The 25,514-nt window shown below is 36.2% G+C and overlaps 1 protein-coding gene across 1 annotated transcript in view; it reads right to left on the bottom strand.

Moving 5' to 3' along the window:
• GFRAL (GDNF family receptor alpha like) overlaps positions 1–25,514 on the bottom strand; it is a 53,258-nt gene that overhangs the window by 11,986 nt on the left and 15,758 nt on the right. The window contains exons 4-6 of the mRNA XM_039244308.1: positions 21,579–21,635; positions 20,373–20,703; positions 14,354–14,604 (exon numbers count right to left, since the gene is read on the bottom strand). Of these exons, the coding sequence (XP_039100239.1) occupies positions 14,354–14,604; positions 20,373–20,703; positions 21,579–21,635 (639 nt within the window). The remainder of the gene's footprint in view (positions 1–14,353; positions 14,605–20,372; positions 20,704–21,578; positions 21,636–25,514) is intronic.

Raw genomic sequence — 25,514 nt, 5'->3', positions numbered from 1 at the left:
GACCAGGGAGAGCTAAGGGAAGGTACACATTTGAAGAATGGTGAGAAGTAGGATGGATTTGCATTCCAGGTGTTCTTGGGAGTCCAATGAAGTTTATGTGTAGGAAGAATGAAAGAAGGGGCAAAAGAGAGCAACAGTGGTCTTTTGCAGACAGAAATAGCACAATCAGGACAGAGATGGAGAATTAGTCTAGTCATAGTGAATCGGCTGGTTGGTGAGGAGACTAACAAGGAAACAATTCAGATGTTAGAAGATGAAAACTATTTTTAGTTTTAGTTTTCTTTTAGAGAAGAGAGACAGTGTGTGGTTATCTTTAAAACAAGGAGATTTTTGTTGGAAAGTAGAATGGTGCAGAGCAGGCACAAGCGTTAATAGCAGGTATGGATCAGAAACCGGCTCTGCGTAACTTCAGCGCTGTCATTTTAGGCAACTTACTGAGACTCTGCTTCTTTATTTTTAAAATGGAATAATGGCACAATATTGATTGTTCCAAATTAAACCAGACAGTACGTGAAAAGAGCAAAAAGTGCTCAGTAGATTATGTAGTTATTAAATATTATGTAATTTGGAGTTTTCTTCGATACTGAAAATGCAGAAAACAAAATGAGAGGTGACTCTTAGGTTCTTGAGATGACTTGATGTTTTAGGAAAACTCCAACTTCAGTGAACTGGCCCAAGACCTTTCCAAGGAAAGGAGGGAATAAAAAAGAATAGGAAGGGGAAAGTGTAGAGAAAAAGAACCATCAAAAGAATCCCTTCTCTTACCATTGTTTTCCTTTCTCTTCCTCCTAAAATTGTGCATTCTTTCTCATGAAAGACTGCACAATCCCTGTTTATATTAATATGAGTTTTAATATCTTAATCCTCAAAAAAATCTTGCAAAGCTAGGTATTCTAGTTTCATTTTACAAATAAGAGAACTGAAATTTAGAGAAATTGTCAACATTCTTTGCTCTTGAATATCTCCTAATCCAATGGCCAAGATACAGAAAATGGTCAGGATAGAGATTTATTGGTAGAGAATAGAAAGTACATGGTTTTGGAGGTAGACAGGAGGGAGACAAAATTCTAAACCACATTGTGGTAGGCTAATAGAAATTCTTAGTTAGAAAAATAGAAGAGGTCAGGGACCTATGATTAATAGGTTTTTTGGAAAAAAAAAACAGCAGTTGGTAGAGAATAATAAGATATATAGATAGTAATCACTAAGCCAGTATTACAGATTGAAAAAATATATATGTATATATTTTGATCAGTAAGAGACATTACACTTCCAAAGTTTCCTTTCAGGTAACTGGTAGCATTAAAAGAACACCAAATCACTATATTGTACACCTGAAACTAATATAACGCTGTATGTTAACTAACTGGAATTAAAATAAAAACTTAAAAAAGAGAGAAAAAAACAATTCAAGGCAATAATATTTCCATTGTAGAGGAGGAGGGGTGCTGGAATGGAAGTCTGAGCCAAAGAACAGTGAGAGAAATTGACTGGGTGGAAGCAGCCGTGTAGAAGTGTTGGAAGGAGCTATTAGGGTTGTAGACATATGCTTAGTGTACATTTTCCATGTAATAACTACCATATGTACTTAAAACAAAATACTATTGTAAGTTTCAGGCTCTTACACTAGGAAGAGTGAGTGAAGAGAGATGCAGGTACTGAATCATAGTTGGCCTAGAAACTAAAGACATCAACAGAGGCATCTTCCTACACAGACCCCAGTGACACACAGCAGTGTGTATCACTAAGATAAGTTGCCCTTTGGAGAAAGCACTACAATCTGATTTATATGGCTTTTCTCCTTGCAGATTACCTTGATTCCCAACTAAAGTAGACATAAGATCTGGAACCAGTGGGCTCTGGCCTGTGTCTCCAGTTGTGTTATTTTGAAAGCTCCTATCATATGCCTACAGAGAGAGTCTGGCCACCTGACTAAGGTGCTAATGCAATAGTTAAACACCAGTCCCAGCGTTTTCTGAATACTCAGAGCACATTGGAATTGGTAAAGCCACTCTCCAGGCTCAATGGCAACCAAAGGAAGCAATTCACACTAAGCCAGAAGCCAGCATAAAGGAAAGGGAGAATGGGCAATAGTCTCTGTCACGTCAAAGATGCACACTTTCATAATATCACCGAGCACTCACATTGTGCCATATAGAAGCTTTCATTCATTCTGCACACTCTCTTATCTAGTTTGAAAACCAATTTGTTTACTGTAATTTATACCACAAACCCCAAATAAGTACTTTTCAAAGAATAATAGAAGAAAAATTACATTGTGCTCATTCTTACAGTTTACTACATATCTATGTGATGTTAGAGCATTCTTGCAAATTTGAGGCCGAGAGAATATTTGCTGATGTTGGCAATGCGGTAAAAGTTTTTCCTGAATGCATGAAACAAAAAACCTCTAGAAAGAGGTTTAAGACAATCTGATATACTAATGGAAGAGGAAAGATCGTCATTATCAGTGAATTCTTAATAAATCTCTACTCCTTGTTCACCTATCTCATCTACAGGATTTTATTTGTCTAAGTACCAAATGTTCTTTATTCTAAAGAGTCTCCCTTTAAGATGATATCCCAGTATATAGGTGCCAGGGCAATAACTATTAAGTGCCCACATATGGTGTTTTATGGGAATACATGTGATGCTATTATACTGTTGTCACAAGAATACTTGGCTCTTTAAGCCAGGAATACACATGCTCATAATAAATTATTTTTATGACTTCATATACACAATCATGATGCACAGAAAGTATAAAGGAAAGATTGCTTATTTTATGCAGCTTTGGCACTAACTCCATCCCCAATTATAGGCAACAGGGGGATTGTATGAAGCCAATGAAAGCATGAGAGTAGAAAATGGAAAAGATAACGCTATGCTTTCACATACTGAAGCCTGTTATTGTTCAAATTGTAACAGTATTGTTTTGTTGTTTTATTTCCCTTCATGATCTTAAATGCTCCTTCCTTCTCTAGTGATGCCAAAAGTTGAGTTGTCTCACTCATCAATGGCAACTCTTTAATCTTTCCTTTTTGGCTTAGAGCAAACAACAAAGGTAGTCATGGATGATTCATACCATCTTTCATGCTCAGAGGCAGACATTTTCACCTCTGTTAAAAACACCCAAGGCTTTAAGGGTAGAGGTGGGAGAAAGTGAAGGTAGGAGACAGCTGTTCTCCTGTTGTTTCTGTTAAGGGTTTGTACACTTCAGTCTTTCCAGATTACAGCCGTGTGAAACATTTTCTGCAAAATAGGAAGCCAAGCCAAATTTGCCGGGTTTCAGGTCTGTAGACAAAATTTAAAACAGCTGGATTTTATTGGGAACTTTTGCGTGCAAGTAAACCTGGTGGTGAAACTAAAACCAGTGTTTGTCTCCACTGGAGTGGGCTACATCTTTAGGGGCTATCCCCTCCATATCTCTTCCCTTGAGAGATTTTTAAATTTTGAAAGGTCCTAAGAGAAACCTACCAGATTATTCCTTAGAGTACCTCACTGAAATCTTAGCCAATGAGGTGAAAGATACAACCAGATACAATGCCTCTCATAGTCAAATTTTCAGAAGGATGAGAGGAAGCTTGGTCTCTTTCTGTAATCTAACTTTAAATTACTTCAATTAAAATAGCTAATGATTCTCTATATACATAAACTTACCAAAACAAAGGTGTCCCCCCCACCCCCAAACACACACACAAACACACTGGTGTCTAGTCAAAGGGGAAAATAATGGCCAACTTATTGGGTTTGTATGTAGCAAAAATCCCACCTCATAACCTGAATGTGCTCTGAGTGAAAATGATCAGTTCATTGATAAAATAATGCAACTTTATAGATTTAAACATAAAAATAGAAACAATGACACATGCTATATTAGGAATATATAGTGAGTTTGAAATACATTATTTATGAAGCTATTTAGAATTTCAGGAAACAAAACAATGAAAAGTAATCCAGCACTAGAGAAAACCATTTTACTACAAATCTCAATTTAGATCCCTGAGAGAATGAGTATTTTTCAAGAACAAAAAAAGAAATGATACACGCTCTCTTAAAATGTTAGTATAATCATAGAAAGAAAAAGTTCTTGGCAGTCTTTGGGCATAAGAAACATCACTTCAGATCTATCCCAATACACAGGCAGTGTGGAGGTTTGTGGAAAATGTACTGGCATCAAAAATACCTTCAGTTATCTAGTTCAAGAATATTAAGCATATCTAATATCAGAAGTCATCTATTTCTGTTAAATCATTACCAAAATTTAATATGCAAGAAATGTGAGGTCTAAGGAGAGAATAACTGACCTCCTTCATTCCACCATGTATAGTTAAGCCTAGAACTTGTTGCCTAGTTCTCTGTTCTTATTATTACGCCATATTGCCTCTCACCAAACATATTTTTTTTTCTGAAATTCTCTTGTTCTATAAACATACTCCCATGGAGATATAACATCAATTGTGAATTCTAAATTTCCCACCATTAGGTGAGAGGAGTATATTTTGTTTTTCAGCATCACAGTTTCTGGTGCCCAAAATGTCCTTGTTTAAATTGTGCATCTAATGCCTTATGTGTGACCTTGGACAGGTGACCAAATTCTAGGTATCTGAGTTTCCTCTAGGGTAAAAGAAAGAACACCTACTTTATATATTGGTTGTGAAAATTAATCAAGATGTATCAAATCAGTAGAATCATGTCTCACACTTAGTAAATACTCAGGTTGTAGGACACTGAATAAGCAAAAAACAAGTAAGCCAGTGTTTATAGCCATGGTACAGCTTTAAACTGGGAAGTAGTACTTTATACATTTATTAAACCACCATTTAATGGATATTATATCTTATTATAGCTTCAGTTTTCTCCGTGCTATCATTTCACAATGATGAGATGAGTTTGTCAGCAGATCCATTAAAATGTTCATTGCAGTTTGTCAGATAGTAGGATTATTTTCAAGAGTTTGCCCAGATCCTAGGATTATTAATATTAGTGCAATGTTTTAAAGATCTGCCCCTGGCCATTAGTTCTTTACTCTTTCTGCAGTCTCTCTGAGGCAGGTAATAGTTTGTTCTAAGAGCACCAACACCATACAGGCATTGCTTTCCATAACACGTGATATCAACTATGAAGCTAAAGGCATGGGAGAAGCTCATCTATAGGCTCTATCTCTCTATTGTAAAGACTAGTGCCTTCCAGAATAGCCCCAAGTACACCATCAAAGAGGTTAGAACATTCCATATAGTCTAACCTGATAATGGAGTCTAACTTACTCACTGCTATCCTTCTTGAGAGATTAAGCAAATCCAGGGTGAACTGATGGGTCCTGAGATGATTCTATGTGTGGAGTTCTGATGCAGAATCCAACTACCAGGACAAGGTGTTCTTTAAATTTGCAAAAGTTAATATGACACATATGACTTCCTCAAACAAGTAACCTTATCCAGGGAGGTCCCTTCTTCACCCTTTGGCTGCTCTTCACCTCCAAGTCTAATTTCACACAGTGTAGAGCACACATTCTGTACTACTTTCTAAATACCATGTGTTGGATCCTGAAACTTAACTGATGACACTATTCTGATGTCTTTTAGATGCATAACTTTTATCCATCAGACCAGTGATTATCATGTGGACACTGAAATGGTGGGGCCATTGTGCATTCTTCTAGTGATCCATGTTTACTTTTTCATGTTTATAACATCACAATCTTGGCACTACATGCATCTGGGATATATTAATAATTTATTTATACTTAATAAAAAACAGGCATCACTTCACTATTCTTTAATCAAAACCAGTGCCTCTCTTGCTGTTGACTCCAGGGATGTTTTATTGTGTGGGGATAAATGGGAGGTGATGAGGTCTGTTGCTTCCCTGATTTAGTAAGCAAATTGAAACATTTAAGAATCATGATTATAGGGATGGTATCAGTGTTCTGAGACCAAATCCAATGTGGCAGAGGTTCCCCACAACAACAAGCAATTCTCAAGATATCAGCTGGGTGTATTCTAATTCAACTCAATTCTGACACCACTATTCTGAGATAGCATCAGATTCCACAGTTTAAGGATTCAGCCCCTCCCTCTTTTCCCCACTTCAGATGCCAGTTGCAAGTCCAGGTTGTTAGCTGTACTTCTGAATGACTGGCTATAAATTAAAGATTCCCATGACCTCTTCTTTGTGTTCAATTAAGTTGCTAGAATGGCTCACAGAACTCTGAGAAATATTTTGCTTCCTGGGTCACTGGTTTATTATAAAAGGATATAACTTAGGAAGAGCCAGATGGAAGAGATGCACAGGGGAAGGCCCAGGGAATGAATGCACAGTTTCTATGTTCTCTCCAGCTGCTCCATTCTCCAAGAATCTCCATGTGTTCACCAACCTGGAAGCTCTCCAAACACTGTCCTTTGGGTTTTTATGGAGGCTTCATTACACAGATACAACTGATTAAATTATTGGCCATTGGCTATTGATTTAACCTCCAGTCCCTCTCCCTTCTCTAGAAGTTGGGAATGGGTACTGAAAGTTCCAACCCTTTAACCACTTGGGTGGTTCCCCTGGCAACCAGCCGCCATCCTTAGGTTATCTAAAGGCTTTCCAAGAGTCACCTCATTAATAACAAAAGATAACTTTATCACTCTTGTCACAGGAAATTCCAAGGATTTTAGGGGCTCTATGCCAGCAACAGGATAGAAAAGCAAATATGTGTTTTTTTTTTTTTATTATAAGTCACAATATCACAGTATTTCAAAACAACCAATGTTGAAATGCCTCCAATGGAAGTTCAGAAGTGTATGCTTAGAGTGATGACTCAAGTAAGAGAATATTGCTAGACTCTGGCCAATTTCAGGAAAGAATCCATGAACATTCCATGCCAGTGATTCTTAAAGTGTGGTGCCCAGAAAAACAGTACGTGCAAGAACTGGTTAGAAATGCAGATGCCCACGTTTCAGCTCAGACTGACTGAATCAAAAATTCTAGGTGTGAAGACCCAATAACGACAAGCCCTCCAAGTGATTCTCATTGAGCTAAAGCTTGAAAACCACAGTTCTAAGCTACTATCTCAAGAAGAGTTTTAAAATCATGAAGACATCTACTTAAACTCATGGCACTGACACACAGTGTCCATGAAAAAGAAATCACTACATTGACAAAATGCACCAGGTTGATTAGGTTGGCTTATTTCTCAGCAGCAGACAGATTTTTATGTATGAGATATATAAGGTAGTTTATACACACACGCACACACACACACATACATACATACATAAAATTATTTTTTTCTTCAAAGGTTCTTAAGTTGTCTAGCTCATGCTACTCAAAGTGGGATCTCTGTACCAAACAACAGCATTACCTGGGAGCTTTTAGAAATGCAAATCTCAGGCCCCATCCCTGACCTACAGAGTAATACTGTGCATTCCTAGAACCATGTGATTCTTATGTACATTAAAGCCTGAAAGCAATTGCCTGAATTCGTCATCTGCCCTAAAATCATCCAAAGATCTATTTAAAAAATCATATATCTTGAGAAAATATGACACCTTTTGATCAACTAGAAATAATTCTGGCTCCCACACTATCTGTGTGACATCATAATGGTTTTCCAAATCCTTCAAAATCTAAAGTAAGAGTTAATATTTACTGAATTTCACTAAGTTCTGGTTACTTCATTATATAAATTAACTGATATAATCTTTGCACCAAAGTTCTGGGTTAGAAATAATTATATTTTATATTTCACAGACATGAGATGGAGGCAAAAAGAGAATAAGTTGTTCAGTTACTTATTCATAAATGGTGGAAAAATTATTTGAACCCAGACGTGCTGGTCCATATTGCTATGGCTGTGTTCTCTAGGGTATATTACCATTTCCAAACATATAATTTTATTATTAGGGGCATTGTGACTAACCAGGATTTTTAATAAAAATTCAAGAGTTGGGCTGAGGAGGAAGCTGATAGAAGAGACCCTGTTTATACTTTAGGTTTAAAATCTCATAAACGTTAAATACAATGATTTATCCTGATGCCCCAACCCCCAAAAAGTATCCAGAATTCTACGAATACATATTAAATAACATAAAAGCCAAAAGTTACAGAATTTATCATGAATCTAAATTTTTACTTTGGATGGTAACTAAAGTCATTCTAAAGAACCAGTTTGTTTTATTATTCTTTATATTGCTAACTTGTAACACACATGATCATTTTCTAAAGAATACAAGAGTTTGCAAATAATGAAAAACAAGGTCCTAAGGAATAATCATTAATTTCTAAGAGGAAAAATATACGTTAATTAGTGACTGTCTATGAATTTGATGAACTACAAATTCACTATGGAGCCATTTTAATCCAGAAAATACAAAATACTGGACTATTTAGAGGCTATGTTATAAATATGAATACAGGGAAGAGAAATTCTGTTGAGTGTTCCTTGGAAAACTGAGAGACTTTTTTTTTAGCACCTGGACTGAATTTGAAGGAAACTGGACTTGAATTAGAGTTTTGTGTAGAAACCAAAAAAAAAAAAGTCAGTGGTTTTGGCTAGAAGAAGTGATTTATTTAAAGCCAAAACTTAACATAAAGCTCCTGGAATACTAAACTATGTGAATTGGCTATAAGAGAAGATGGGGTGTGTGTATCCCTATGTGAGAGGGACAAAGTGGGAGCGGGTCGGGGGTACTTTTGAAATGAAACTGTCTTCCACAACTCACTTAGCTCACTGTTTTATTAATAGTCTATAATCTTCCTTTCTCAGACAGCCAGTGATCAGATGAAAATAAAAAAATTAAAGTGAGCTTGAGCCTTTATAAACCTATATTGCACAGTCTTTAAATGACTTTGCTAAAAATAAGTGTAAAATTGTATGCAGTTTAGAAAATATATATATATAACTATATATTATGCACCTCCATAGATATATGGGTGTGTTTAATGAACTTTCTATTAAACCCTCACGAAGGGAATGTTATTTTTAGATAGAGATCTTCAGTGGAAACAGGTATGAAATGTAAGGCAAGAGGAAATGCAGCCAAATACAGGATCTATCCATTGAATGCAGAAGAGATTTATTAAAGGTTTTACTAGCAATCTTGATATCTAAGGTGAGGCTTCAATAGACAGGTGGGAAAAAGTGCTACAAAAAAGAAATTAAGTGGTAGAAACAGGTACTAATTAGAAGGACTCTTAAGCATCTCAAAAGACTATATACATTTCTAAGAGTTTCTATATTAATATTTCATAAAAGCCAGCTACTATTACATATATTTGGGAGATCATCTTTTTTATCTTTGTTATTAATAGAGACAATTATATCAGAGTTTGTTAAGAAAATACACACATTTAAGAGCAAAACTGTGTCAACTGCTTATATACAGTGTTGACACCATCCCAAGATCAAATGTAAAATAGTTTTCTACTACTGAGACTTTGTGAAAATAGGTGTATAAAGAAGAAAAGTGTTGAAAAGGAGAAGGGGCTTGAAATGTTTTTATTAAAGTGAGCAGTAGCACCCTGGTCTTCTTAATTCTTGATTCTTTCAGTCAAATATTTGAATTGAAAATTCCAGCTTAAGTGGAAACATAAATGAGAGTGGTTGTTAATAAGGAAGCTGTATTATTAGAAGAGTTCTAATAAGGGAAAGAAAAACAACAGTATTCAGAAGACAGTGCTGCCACGGAGACACAGTAGACATTGATTCATTCATTCATTCATGGGTTCATTCATTCATTAACTATTCATTGAGTGGCTAATGTATGCCAACTGTGTTTTCAGGCACTGGGGTAAAGGAGACCACCTTGAAAGCTGCCTGGTATTAGTCTTGCCTTTCTGAGCACAGACGTTTCTCATTCTCTGAGAGGTGTGAGCAAAAAGAGACTTTGGGACTGATGGCTGGTGACCAGGTTTTTCCCACATGTGGATTAGAGCAGTGGTCCCCAAACTTGGTTGAAAATTGCGACCACCTGGGTCACTATTTTTTTTAGTACAGACTTCTGAGCTCCACCCCAGGCCCACTGAATTGGAATTACTGAGATTAGGAAAAATTCATCTTAAACAAGTTTTCTAGATACTTCTGAAAATTAACAGGTTTGAGAACTAAAACTTTAATGTCCATCCTGTTATTACTTTGTGAGGTTGCCTTTGTGATCTTTAGGCTCTTCATTAACATTGGAAAGATTTTTCCTAACAGAGTTGAGGAACCAGCTGGCTTTAGTGAAATATTAACATAGAGACTCCTAACAATGTGTATAGTCTTTGGAAAACATCAGGAAAAGAAACTCAATGGACCAGTCCTGAATCTGGGACCAAAAGCAAAGATCTTTTAAAGGCAGGACAATTGAAATGTATAGAATATTTGCTATGTAATGGGCACTTTATTCACTTAATCTCATTCACACTCTAGATAAGTACAGAGTTTTTGCTAATGCCTAATAGGAGAGTTGTACACAGAGCCCTCACATTCTGCAGCAAGGCTATGCCACCTGCCTGCAGTGAAAGCCATTTTCCATTTGAAATATAGCCCCCAATAGTCTGAGTATTATAAGATCCATTAGGTCATTGATTCCCAAAATGGAGAGCACCGTATATCAAGGCTAACTGTAAATGGATAGCTGCCACATTACAGAACCACTTAGAAGTGGCCTTAAGGATAATGGTGAAGGGAGAAGTTCCCCATTGGGAGAGGGGAGCAGTACAGTTGAATGTTCACTTTGTAGAGGAGGAAGTGGATAGAAGTTAAAACTGATGGGTAGTAATAAATTGCACGATCAGAGAGATGAAAAAAAGCAAACTTGGAAGATTGTAGACAAAGTGAGTTGAATGAGATGAAGAGTCATGTGGAAACACCCATGGTAGTGGCACAAAGTAGGCGGAGCTTTTTATCTTGGGTTTATGCCTTGTAGAGTATCTACTACAGAGCAGGCCCTCAACAACCAGCTAAACTGATATCTTCCCAATGGAGGACAATCATTCCTTCTCTTCAGCCACACAATGCCTATACAATGAACATGAAGAGAACAACTCTGGTGGCAAAGCTGGTGGCTATGCATAGGCCTCCAGAATAGATTGTCTCTCCCTAAGACTGATCCATCAAAGTTCTGCTAGTAATGAATACCAAACCTCCTAGCAACAACAGTGACCTACACTGTGCTCACAGTCTGCCAGGTTGGTGGCAGATTGATGATACCATTATCCCTTCACTCTGAAGGAGGCAATCATGCATATGTATTTATCTTTGTTCTTTACCATCAAAATGCTTCCCCAAATGCCAAATCTATCTTTGTGTAGATGCATCATCACAATGTTTACCTTGAACTCTGCACCATATACTTCCTTTTTTCCTCCTCAGGAATTTTCTGTCTCTGCAGCAATAAATGTACATTGGACGCTACTTGACATTCATAGATATACTATCCAAAATTTCCAGCGAATCAAGCTTGTGAGACCACTCCTCAGAAGTGAAAAAACTCAAAGAATCAGTACTTTCTCCTTTCTTCTGCCATGAAGACAGTTCTTCACGGCATTTCTCCAAACACAATGTAAGGTCCCAAAAGTATCAAGACAACCTGAAAGAGCTAGGGTGAGTGTGAGTTGATTACTCTTGACTGCATTGTGCAGTTTTGCAAGATATAAGCCAGGTAGAAAATAGCTGTTTTTCAGGTAGAGGTCAGCTAAAAATAATAACTCTTCAACATTGAAAGCTGACTGCTTCTAGATCCCAAATAATAAGAGATAAGACTGAAAAAAAGATATCCAGGGGCTCCTGGGTGACTCAGTTGGTTAAGTATCCAACTCTTGATTTTGGCTCAGGTCATGATCTCATGGTTCATGGGTTCAAGCCCCTCATAGGGCTCTGTGCTAATGGGGCAGAGCCTGATTAGAATTCTTCCTCTTCCTTCCTTTCCCTTGTTTGTGTGCTCTCTCTCAAAATGAAAGAAAGAAAGAAAAAGAAAGAAAGAAAGAAAGAAAGAAAAAGAAAGAAAAAAAGAAAGAAAAAAAAAGAAAGAAAGAGAAAGAAAGAAAAGAAAGAAAGAAAGAAAGAGAAAAGGGAAGGAAGGAAGGAAGGAAGGAAGGAAGGAAGGAAGGAAGGAAGGAAGGAAGGAAGGAAGGAAGGAAGGAGAAAAGAAAAGAAAAGATAAGAAAAGAAAAAAAAGAAAAGGAGATCTCCAATTGTAAAAGACCTGGTATTTCTAAGTTAAACAAATTGATTCAGCTATGCAGCAAAAATCATATTGTATTTGGTATTTCCTTCTGTAATGTTATGAGCCATTCATTATAAGTGCATTTAGTTTCAACAGTTAGCCACCTAATATTAATCAGAGAAGAAGATTATAGAATATGACTCAACACAGATAATGCTACAGTGTTCCACTTTGTACCATGATTTCAGTTGAAGTATGTGTGCCATGCTAATTATAGAAATTGCAGAAATTCCACAGAGACCTCTGTTGGAATGATAACCATATACTCTGAATTGTATATCTATTACCTAATACACAACAAATCACAACTCTGATCATGTTAGCTAATGAGTATCTCTTTAGTATCTAAGAAAATTTTTTTTAAAAATTTAAAGACTGTGTGTATCTCTATATAGAGAGTTATAGGTATAAATATGTATATATATATATATCTGTATCTGTCAAATATATGTATAAATATAAAGATTTTGTTTGCAATGAAACAGTAAACATCTATTATTTTCTCCTGAGAATGGTATTTGTAACTTTGGTGGTTACAATGAGGGGCTTATGGGGTTGGGAATATTTTACGACATGGATGGTTGTAAAGACTAACTCAGAAGATGGAAAATAGGGAAACCTTGATTTAGTATATGATCATATTCTTAGGTTCTTTTTTCTATAAGACTCATATATATATCCCTGTCACCCACCTGCTCATTCTAATACTCTGGACAAATTAGTTAAATTCCTAAATCTGTGTTTCCTTATTCCTAAAATTGAGTAAATAATACCTTTAGAAAATGTGTTTTCATACTGTTATTACAGTTAATCAGTAGACATATTAAAGATCAAGAGTAGAAAAGCTAAATTCAAAAGTAAATATTTCATAGAAGTTGGGACAGTCATATAGATTATTAAATTAATGATCCTCCAATGAATCCAACCTTAAATATACACATCCTTTTTTTAAAAATAGTTTATTGTCAAGTTGGTTTCCATGTAATATCCAGTGCTCATCCCCACAAGTGCCTTCCTCCATGCCCATCACCCCCCTTTCCCTGGCCTCCACCCCCATCAGCCCTCGGTTTGTTCTCGGCATTCAAGAATCTCTCATGGTTTGCCTCTATCCTTCTCCCCCACTATTTTTCCCCTTCTCCTCCCCCATGGTCCTCTGTTAAGTTCCTCCTAATCCTCCTATACGTGCAAACATATGGTATCTGTCCTTCTCTGCCTGACTTATTTCCCTCAGCATAACACCCTCAAGGTCCATCCATGTTGCTACACATGGCCAGATTTCATTCTTTCTCATTGCCATGTAGTATTCCATTGTACAGATAAACCACATCTTCTTGATCCATTCATCAGTTGATGGACACTTAGGCTCTTTCCATGTTTTGGCTATTGTTGAGAGTGCTTCTATGAACATTGGGGTACATGGGCCCCTGTGCATCAGCACTCCTGTATCCCTCGAGTAAATTCCTAGCAGTAAATATACACATCCTTGTATAGTTCCCTCTCACAGTGACTCAGGGCTTGGCCATGTGACTTTCTTCGTCCAGTGAGACATTAGCAAATGTGACAGAAGCACACAATTGGTTAAGTACATGCATATAGGGGCTTAGCTGCTAGGAATGCTGCTGTCAACATGTAAGATTCCAGGGTTGACTCCTAAAGAGGAGAAGAACCATGTATCCCAGCCAGCAGTACTTGCTAAACACTGTCTAGAACCATCCAGCCTCAGCTGAGTCACTCGATGACAGTAGCTACTTAAGTGGATCCCAAGCAAGACCATCAGAAGAACCACACAACAAAGCCTATTGTGCAGAAATGTGAGCAAATAAATGGTTAATTAGAGCCACTACATCTTGGGGTTGTTTGCTATTCACAATAGTTACCTGATATTTTCAGTAATCTGGTAAGAGAAACCTTTCATGCTATTGATATTGAAATCAGTAAATGATAACTAGGAGGGACCAATCATATACATTAAAAAACATATACCATGCACATGTAAATTAATCAAACAGCAAATACACAAAACAATCAGAAAATATATTTTAAAATGGAATAGCAAACATGAGGTTGCCTTGTTAAACTTTCCATGGTGGATTAGTACCTTGTGCTGCATAAACAAAACCCAGAATACATGTATAATTTACTGAGTATGTAGAACTTACTGAAACATGATCTTCTATGAAGCATATGTTGGAAAATCTTGCATACAGATTCTTCACTTTGTGTGATAGTCCTGCAGGTGCACTGCGCTTGAAGGATTGTCCCCAAGGTACCAATATAAGCTGCTTTGCAGTCATCACTCTCTGAGCAACTGAGGTCCTGCTTGCTTAAGGTACTGATGCAGAGTTCATCTTCATGGCACTTTCTAGTCACGTGCTGCCAGCATTTCCACTGAAATGTTCTATAACGCCTCCTAGGAAGAATTAAACAATGGTATTGGTCTGAATAATATCTCACAATAATGTGTGGAGCTGCCTCACCTAATGAAAGACTGACATAAAACAAAAAGCCCTCTAAATGCCAGTACATAGCTGAAAACAAAGTTTGTATGTTCAAGCATCCCAAAAGAGACTGTAAAAGAAGAGAAATATTGTGAATTATTTTCCTTGTGTGATGAAATACAGACGCTAAGTTTTAGATTTCCTGGGTGAATCATCCTTCATTACTAATTTTATTTCAACGGGTGATAATGAGTAGTATGAACTACATGGTAGACTTATTAGCAATATTTTTGAAGCAGAATTTGCTTTTGTGGCTAACATTTGGTCAGTGTCTCTTACCAAGTGATTTCATATAAGGCACTTTACCATTCCAGCCAATTTTCCTACAGCATGGGAGGTACTGTACTCTTTCTCAGTATTTCTAAACAGACTAACTAGTATTTACAAAATACTTTGAGCTTCTCTGACAGCAAGAGCTAATTTAAAGGAAAACATTATGCATTTATTTAATGACCAAGAATCCATTATAACCATAACCATTCATAACTTTTCTATATATTTGATTCTAGCTGTTCTAGCCTTGAATAAAAGTCTAGATAATATACAATCATTTCATTTTTAAAAGTTTCACAGAAAGAAGATATTCTCAGTGGAACCAAGGATATTAATCTTCCTAGTTAATATTGATCACCTAAAATTACTTCTTACCCTTTTGTGAATAGGTCACCATCAAACATGCATGAAAATTCCCTGAGTAAATGACATTTATCTTGAGCTTATTTGTCCACAATATGCTACTCTGCTGAAATCCATAAACTATTTTTAATAATCTCATATTTTAAGTAACCCTAAAGGAATCAGCTTTTTAATGTAATGGCAAAGATTTATTAGTATCTATTAAAATTTATATTTAAGAAAATCCCACATATTTTTGAGCCAGCAGAAAAAAATATGTTCCTTTATTTAAATTAAAGGTTATATAGAAATGTCATGTAAATATAAGGATTGACAGTTTGGCTTATCATTTATGAATTGATAGAGAATAAATTTGTACCTAGGTGTCATTTGTTCATTTTTAAATGCATATTTTGCTACATTTAAGTTGCGGGAGTTATTTACTCATGGAAGTTATTTCATTCAGAAAATTATTCATGAAACCCTGAGAAAATTCTGAATTAAAGAATATCTCAAAATTGGGGGCGGCTGGGTGGCTCAGTCGGTTGAGCAGCGGACTTCAGCTCAGGTCATGATCTCACGATTCGTGGGTTCAAGCCTCGCATCGGGCTCAGTGCTAACAGCTAGCTCAGAGCCTGGAGCCTGCTTCAGATTCTGTATCTCTCTCTCTCCTACCCTCCCCTGCTCATGCTGTCTCTCTCTCTCTCTCTCAGAAATAAATAAAACATTAAAAAAAAAAGCATATCTTTTTTTAGGGTAGTTCTTTTAATTTTTAAAGAATTATCTTAAGATTAAAAAATCATAAATTTAGTACACATTATTTATGAGTTAAATATGGCAAAAATTATATGATTTTAGGTTTAAATATTTTGATGTACAGTGTTTCATTATCTTTATTTTCTTCATATTCTACAATTTTCTATTATTTTGTTCAAACAATTGTTTATAAGTAATTTGTTGAAATGGAATTATTTTGTTTTCTTTTTTTCCTATTAATTTCTGTTTACATTACAAAATGTAAGAGAATGCAGTTACTACAATTTCTGCACATGGAATGTATTAGATATGCTTTTGTGACCTAATATATTGCCAAATTTTGTAAGCATTGCATGGCACCTAAAATAAGTGTATACATTGTAGAGTTTTACTTTTAAAAAGTGGAATTTTTTAGGGACACCTGGGTGGCTCAGTCAGTTAAACGTCCGACTTCAGCTCAGGTCATAATCTCACGTTCATGTTTTCCAGCCCCGCATCGGGCTCTGTGCTGACAGCTAGCTCAGAGCCTGGAGCCTGCTTTAGATTCTGTACCTCTCTCTCTCTGACCTTCCCCTGCTCATGCTGTTTCTCTCACTCTCTCAGAAATAAATAAAACATAAAAAAAATTTTTTTAAGTAGAATTTTTTAAGAAAATACTTTTTTTCCACTACTTTCTTGAGTCATACATATAAAACTATAAGGTACTATAATTTTCTATCAGCTCCTAAACACTTATAATTGGCAAAATAGGAGAGTCTAGTGGCTCAGTAGGTTAAGCGATCCACTTCGACTAAGGTAATGACCTGGTTTGTGAGCTCAAGCCCACGTTGTGTTCTGTGCTGACAAGTGAGAGCCTGGAGCCTGCTTTTGATTCTGTGTCTCCCTCCCTTTCTCTCTTCCTCCCCCACTCTCACTCTGCACCTCTCTCTCTCTCTCAAAAATAAATAAACATTTAAAAATTATAATTGTCAAAACATAATCTCATTCCCCCTCCCCGTATACATCTATTGGACAAAATTAATTGAAAAATAGTCTTTATACTGCCTTCTTTGACCTTTTTTCAAATAAATAAAGGAGTTTCAAAAACCTAATATGTATTAAAGAATCTAGAACAGGGACAGAAATTTTATTTTAAAACCCAAATGCTCTTTTCTCCCCAAGTACAGTCTCTTCAGCCAAAAAAAGTAGCAGATAAAAGACATAACATTCTCACTGAAGAAGTAGATTGTCATGTGGATTTTTTCATCTGAATTACATTAAGTTAATATAATTGCTAGAAATTTTCCTAAAGCAAAATTTGCTTGAGCGAATGACAGGATTTTTCTTTTCACCTTGGCTACTAATATTGCATACTATATCCATCACCTCTATAAAATATTCATTAAGGGACTATTTGCACATGGTGAAAAGAAATCTAAAGTACACAATTCTTACTCTCTGAATTAATCCATGAAAATTATATAAGAAGAGACATGTATACATACAATAAAAATCATGAAAATTCCAAGATATGCAATTGCATAATTGCAGGGTATTCAAAGGTAGAAGGAAACAGGATGACATCTTTTAAGTGCCTCTAGTTTTGCAGACTGTTCACCAAGCATTTTGGAGAGGTAGTTAAACACAGGAGTCCTTGTGCAGAAAAATTACCAATTCTGTATCAATCAATCTGAAAAGGCACTGATGCCCAGATGTGTTGAATTCAAAAATGTGTACTTCAGAATCCATCATGGCGATCCTCAAGGATTGTAACAGCAGATCCCATCACTTGCCAGTAAAATACTTAATTTTATAGGGAAGCTTAGATATATTATGTTCTGAAAATTAAAGGCAACTAACTTTAAGAAAATGAGGAAGTATACCTAGAGTTTTGGCACTGGAATTTCATGGAGACATCTGGTATTTTTACAGGATTGCTTTAAAAAAAAAAAAACAAAAGTTTTCCTGGCTATTAATATATCATTAGTTTTCATTATTTGTATAGGTATATAATTAACAGAAAAATATAAATATTCTACTTGTGATATGATAAAAAGTATAATCAAACATTTTTACCATATTTCAGTGATCATAGGAGATACCATTATCTTATTATAACTGAAATAACTTTTTGGAAATTAAATTACAATTTTAATTTAATAAATATTTTCTTTGAGCTTAAAGTGATTCCAAAGATTTTAGAGATATTAAAATGTGTAAACAAAATTGCTTCTTAGAATCAATGAACTACAATATTTCACTGAATGAGGACTTTTGAGATACGAGTTTAAAAAATCTAAACTGGATTGTAAAAAAAAATATTTTTATCCTGAATTTTATTATTCACTCAAGAGATATACTTAATAAACCTCAAAATAACTGATAAACTTTTGTAAAACAGCATCCTCAAATATAACTTTCTTCAGAACTTGGGGAATCTATATGATAAGCTGACACAAAAACTATGTCAATGTTCTAGTCCTCTGCTTAGATCTTTGCCCCTTATGTTACAGAATATGTAATGCAGAAAAGCACCTGTCTTTTTTGACAAATATTTAGGAGATCTGGAGCTATTCTGAAAGGTGGAATGGCAGAGTAAAGCAGTATAATTAAAAGGCTATAGAAAGCAGTTTACCAAGAATCAGTCCCTTTAGGAAATTGATGTTAAATCTTTTAGGTATTTACCAATGGTTAAGGCAAGGTGACAAATGTGACAATCCTTGCTCTCAGCTATCACACACTGGACTACTCTTCTACGTTAAATGTTTATTTTGATCTTTAAATGATTTTGCTATTTATGGAATTTTATTTGTTTAAATGAAATTAAATAAAACAGTCCCTGCTAGAAGGTACTGGGCAAACTGTCATGAAGAACTATTCCAAAAAGAAGCACAAGATGAATCCAAACATGATATGACTTAATACTGGTTGTAAAATAAAGCTCCTTTAACACGGTAACAGCAATGTTACAAATCATTTTGATTCATCAAATTTATCCAGTATTCTTCTTTCTTGGATTTTCTTACTCATTTAAGAGGTCCAATTAACTGTGGATTTCTTACCATACAAAAGATAAATTCATCTTGAATATACAAGGAAATGTGTTAATGAAGACTGTAGTGAAGAAAAGAAAAAAGCCAGTGTTGAATTAGATTTATGGTTCCTGGGAGTAATTACCTGGAAAATTCAGCCTAGTCTCAACCAGCAGCAAAAGTGGAAGTTTTAATAAGTGAGTCAAATCATTCATACTTTTGCTCAAAGCCTTCCAGAACCCGTCCATTTTACTAGGAGTCAAAACCAAGTCCTTACTATCCCTCTGGGCCCTAGGTGATCTAGGCCTGCCTGTCTTACATCCAGTTAATGTCTAACTGCATCTCCTCTTTCTCTTCCCCATGCATGCTCTGCTCTCATTGCTTTTGGAACATGCCCTATTTTTCCCCAGCACTGGCTGGTCAGTTTGGTATCTCTGTTTTCAGATGCTTTCAGAGAGACTCATTCCTCCACTTCCTTAAATCTGGGAAAATGCTCCTTACTGGGACCAAGCTGTTCACACTGCAACTCTTTCTGCCCATTCAGAGTCTCACTTATTCTGTTCTCTCTCTTTGTGTGGTAATCTCCAGAACACTCATTGCCTTATACTATAATACCTATTTTCTTTATTATCTCTCTTCCCCCACTAGAACATAAGCTCTGCAGGACAAGTATTTTTGTCTTGTGTACACTGATGCCTAGAGTAGTAGGTGGTGCTTGATAATTATTTGTTTGATTAAACAAACAAATGACTACTGTTACTCCCCTGAAAATCAAAGGTATGAGGTTGGGAAGAGGAGAATGGGTAAATTTCTGACATCGTGGTATACATATGTGCTGGGGATGTCTGGACTGGACTCAAGCTACCTTTTCTTTCCTGATCTCCAGCCTAGGAGTGAAAGATTAATTCTGAAGTTGGAAGACTCACCTTCTCAAAACTCTCTGACATTCACCAGCCTTATATAATCACAACAAAAACCAAATTAAACTTATATGTAAGTCAAGTCTATTTGTTACTTCATTAGTCCAACTTGAATTTCTAATTTTAGTAATGCTATTTTGTGGCTACCAAATCTTCACATACTGAATTTACTTATTCTGAAAATATATTCTGCATTTGAATTTCAAAAAGGATGCTACACATGTACCACAGATTCAAAATATGAATGTCTGGCTTTGTTTACATCATGTTGGATGATGGTGGGAACTCTAGCTAATGTAATGAGATCAAGTGTTAGGACTGGACTGTAACAAGTAAGGTGCCGAAATAAGAAAGTAAAGTATGCGTGTTTTTACTCACCTGCATAATTCATCATTTCGGCAGCTGCGAATTACATTGAGGCAAGTAGGGGGTGGAACTATGTTCACTGCACATGGCTTGCTGTGAAGAGCTTCTTTGGACTGCTGACAAGGTATATCAGATTGAGCACAGTCACAGAAAGCCAACATCTGGGCAATGTTAAAAGGCATATTTTGATAGAAGAACCGTATGGCTGCTTGGCAGTGTTTCACATCACACAGATTTCCATTTGCTGAGCAAGCTTTAAGGTAAGGGGCCAACTGTGCATTACAGACCACATCCCCTACACACGCCTCTGCCACTTCCAAACAGGACTGGATCCCTTTGATTCCTGAAAACAAGGAGATGTCCAGGTCGTGGAAAAGTAAACATAAGCCTGTACCTACAGAATCTGTAAAACACTGTGAGAAGTCTACGAGCAAAACACAATGATGTACCAAAGTGCTATTTTGGGCACACAGTGTGTGTGTGTGTGTGTGTGTGTGTGTGTGTGTGTGTGTGTGTGTTTTAAGAATTAGTATGAATTTACTGAGGCCTGACTAGTGGGTTCTTTGAATCATCATTCATTTATACTGGATACATATTGTGATCCAGAAGTGATGGGAAGTGTGTAGAGCCAGAACAGAGTGGAAAAAAAAATTTGAGTCCAAGTTTCTCAAATGTAAACAATAAATCTTCAGAAATTGCATTTGAGGTACATTGCTTATGGTGAGCTCATGGGCTCAAATCAAAATGATTTTTGTATGTTCCGTTGTACTTTCTATTTTGGGTGAAAAATTGACTAAAGGTTCCACATGGTTACATAGTTATTCTAGCACAGAAATATGTTCACATTCTGGAAAACACAGATACATGTAAATGTCCTCTTTCCACCACATATACACAAAAGCAGTTAGCCTCAAATAATTTATGTGATCAAAATACCAGTGACATTTAACCAAGATCTAGTTTTTGGTTTTAATTGTCAAGTATTCCTCAACATAACTGTAAACAGAGGATGGATGGGGGACGCAAGTTGCTTTGATACATGAGTGGAACAAATTCAGAAATTTTGTTTCATTTTGCAATATGAGACTAGTAAAAAGCCACACAATATATTCAATATATTCTGTATTGGCCTATCTTTAAGAAAGCTGGTAACTATGTTTTAGGTCACTTTGTCTAGTATTTATAACACAGAGGGAAAGTTCAATGTATAAACATTACCATGATAGGGAAGAGTGGTCAGATTCCACTTGGACTGATTATCCTCTTTCATGTTATCTAGAAGGAAAACAAAGAGACCATTTCATTAGTGACTGATTTTTTTAAAAAATTAATAGAAGTATCCAGGCTACATTTATAAATGAATAATCAAGCAAAAATATGTACAAGCTCATGGAACACTTATTTAAGCCTTGATACTCAAAGTTAGTGAGGTGTAGATGAAGAAAAATCACCCCCCAAAGTATCATTCAAATGAGTTAAACAGCCCTGCACTGAGGATTCAGTTACTTGCAGATTTAAACAAATGCTAACGACCAGGCCATGTGCACTGAAGTAAACAAAGAATTTGGGGAAAAAGAACAGAAGGAATATTGTCTGAATCAAAAAAATTCTTTCCAGCAGGGTCTTAATTAAATTTAAATGTAATTTAAGGATGATTTCCACCTATGATTATCTTAATCTCTTAGAGTTGCTAGGAATTACAGAGTTAGAGAAGTGCATTGGTAGAAGTCAACTCAATGGCCAGCTACCTCTAAACTCTTTCATTCTAGAAGTATTGGTTGAGACCCTCCTATGTACCAGGCACCATACTGAAGACACCAATGTGTGGTCTCTGTCACGAAACATCCACAGCTTGGCATAGAATATAGACATATAAAGAAAAACCCAAACAAAACATAAGAAGCTCTATTCGACATATGCCTAAAGTGATAAGGAAACAGTATGCTCAGATTTGCATTTTAAAATAAAAGTTCAGAGGCACCTGGGTGAATCATTCAGTTTAGCATCCGACTCTTGATTTTGGTTCAGGTCGTGATCTCATGGTTTGTGGGTCCGAGCCCTGCCTGGAGCACCACACTCTCAGTGCAGAGCCTGCTTGGGATTCTCTCTGTCTCCCTCTCCCTCTGCCCTTCCCTTGCTCTCCCTCTCTCTCAAAATAAATAAACTTAAAAAATTAAAAAATAAATAAATAAAAGTTTAGGTGTTGCCATTGGCTATTAAAACATTGACTTCCAGAGCACCTAGATGGCTCAGTCAGTTAAGCATCCAGCTCTTGATCTCTCCTCAGGTCTTGATCTCACGGTTCATGGGATCACGTCCTCTATAGGGTTATGTACTGACAGCACGGGACTTGCTTGGGGCTTGTGATTCTCTCTATCCCTCTCTCTCTCTGCCCCTCCTCCACATTCTCTCTTTCTCTTAAAATAAATAAACTTAACAAAATAATGACTCCTGTTATTCTTTCACAGTCTATCCAGGCTCCTTGTATTGTTCCGTCTGTTCTCACTATATATGGCTTCTCTTTTTTATACCTATAAAGTCTAAGCTCGAGAATCAGTGTTTCTAGGTCCACCCTGCTATGTCTCTGAGGAAGCCTGAAATGTTCCTTCTTTTGTGCTATTTTTCCACATTGAGTGAAATCCCAATAAGCAAACCTCAGAGAGTCCTACAACTTTTACAACAGATATAAAAGTCTAGGCTAGACCTCCATTTCTGTTTTGGCCCTAAGTGGTATGGCTATGCCACTGATTAAATACAGCATTCTAGAATATATCATTGCAGCATAAATAAACCCTGAATTTACTCACTTTTATGGGCTGAATGTTTATGTTCCTCCAAAATGTATACTGAATATGGAATCTGTGACAGTACTTCAGGTCAAATGAGGTCATAAGAGTGGGGCCCTGATCTGATAGGATTCTCATCCTAATAAGAAGAGACACAGAGAGCTTACCTACTCTTTGCCCTCCTACACACATGTGCACACGGGTGCGTACACACACACACACACACACACACACACACACACACAGTAAGGAAATCTTGTGTGAGGATACAGAAAGAAACCATAAAGTCCATAAGTCAGGAAAAGAGAAAAAGCACCCAAAAGCAGCCTGACTAGACCAGGATCGTAGTTCTAGCCTCCAGAACTGTGAGGAAATAAATTTCTGTTGTTTAAGCCACCCAGGCTGTGGTATTTTGTTATGATGGCCCCAGAAGACTCATATATTCACTAAGTGGTAATTATTGTAAACACAACAAAACATTTATTTTAGCATGGGAAAATTAATCCCATCATGGATGTGTACTATTTTATATGCTATGAGTAATTTAATATAAATTCTGTGCACATTAAATTCTAATTTGATATGGTACATACATGTGTACATACATATTTTTCCTGGAGGATATTTTAAACAGTAGCTTAACTGCAGAAGAGGAGCTAAAGGGCAATATGTCATAGAACTAAATAAAAGAAAGTACCAATCAGATCAACCTCTGAAATAGAAGATCATATACATCAAAAGAAAAAAAATATGCATGCTCTTTCTCATTCACCCACTAAAGTCAAAATATATTCAGAATCTGCTCTCTTCTCACCTTGCTACCACCCTGGTCCAAGATAGCATGAATTTCTCTAGGTCCATGGTCTTATGTATCATCTAGAAGTGAATGACACACCCCATCCCTATTGCACAGATCTCATCTTTTTATTGCATACATAGAATTTTGACATTAAATCCATACCTGGGACTGCCTAATATCATGTATTTACTTGGGTACCTAATAAACATTTCAGACTTAACCTGTCCAAAACTGACATCTGACTTTCTGTCCCTCACTGAAACCTTTCCTTCCTGTATTGTTCCCGTGGTAGTTAGCAAAAATAATAGCAACCACATCCTTCTAATGACTCAAGATAAAAACCTTGTGATTAACTTCCATTTCCTGTCTTTCTTGCATTTCCACATAATTTACTACTATTAAAATATATCTGGACTCTGACCACTTGCCACCGTGGTTCATTGTCTATCACTTTTTTGCTGCATCATTATACAAGCCTCCTAACTGGTCTTCCTACTTGAGTCTTTGCTTCTCTTCAGTCAATGATCACATGAAAATCAGAATTATCCTTTTAAAGGTATAAATTAGATCATGATGATCTCTTCGTGAAAATTCTTTAGTGATTTTCTGTATCACTCAGAGAAAGAACCAATAACCTAGAAATAACCTAGAAAGTCCTCCATGATCTTGCCCTTGTCTTATCTCTGATCTCACCTCCCACATCTGTCTCCCTTATTCTCCCCTCTACCTATGAGTCCCCTTATCTCTTCCTCAAACTTCTAGACAGATTTCCAGTTCCAGACCTTTGATTCCGTTTCTTCTGACTTAACCACTCTTTCCCGAAATACCCACAAGGCTCATTTCCTAGCTCTTTTAATCTGTGCTCAAACATTAACTTAAGAGTATAGCTGTGACCATCCTATTAAAATTACAAACTAACCACTCACACCATTTTTTCCCTCTGTTTCAGTTTTCTCCTTAGCGTTCATACTGTTTGAAATATTTATCTTAAGTCATTTATCCTGTTAATTTTCTCTTTGTCCTGTATTGGTTGCTGTGCCACACTATTAAGACACCCCTTTTGGTGACACAGGACCTAACACACTGTAAATGTCTCATAAGTATTTGTTTAATGAATGCATAATGCATGAATGAATGAATGAATGAATACAATGAACATTTTTTTGGGGTGCTTGGTTGGCTCAGTTGGTTAAGCAACCAACTCTTGATTTCAGCTCAGGTCGTGATCTCATGATTGGTAGGATTCGGCCCAGTGCCAGGCTCTGCACTGAACATGGAGCTACTTGGAATTCTCTCTCTCTCTCAATAAACAAACAAACAAACAAACAAACAAACAAATAAACTTTAAAAAAAGATGATGCTAAAACCTTTTAGCATTTCTCTCTTTCTTCATAATCTCTTTTGGACATAATCTCTTCATAATCTCTATTCATGGCAACAGTTTTTAAAATTTTAATTTTCTAAGAGAAACAGGATAAATTACAAAGCTGGAATTAGAAATTAAATATTCTTTAGTTAATTCATATTCATTATTACTTACTTAATGTTCCTAAATTCTTCTTTTGCATA

Source organism: Hyaena hyaena, unplaced genomic scaffold (assembly GCF_003009895.1).
Source record: "Hyaena hyaena isolate Hyena2069 unplaced genomic scaffold, ASM300989v1 scaffold_242, whole genome shotgun sequence".
Classification (NCBI taxonomy): Eukaryota; Metazoa; Chordata; class Mammalia; order Carnivora; family Hyaenidae; genus Hyaena; species Hyaena hyaena.
The sequence above is the reverse complement of the archived record's forward strand: the minus strand, read 5'-3'. Positions and strand labels throughout refer to the sequence as shown.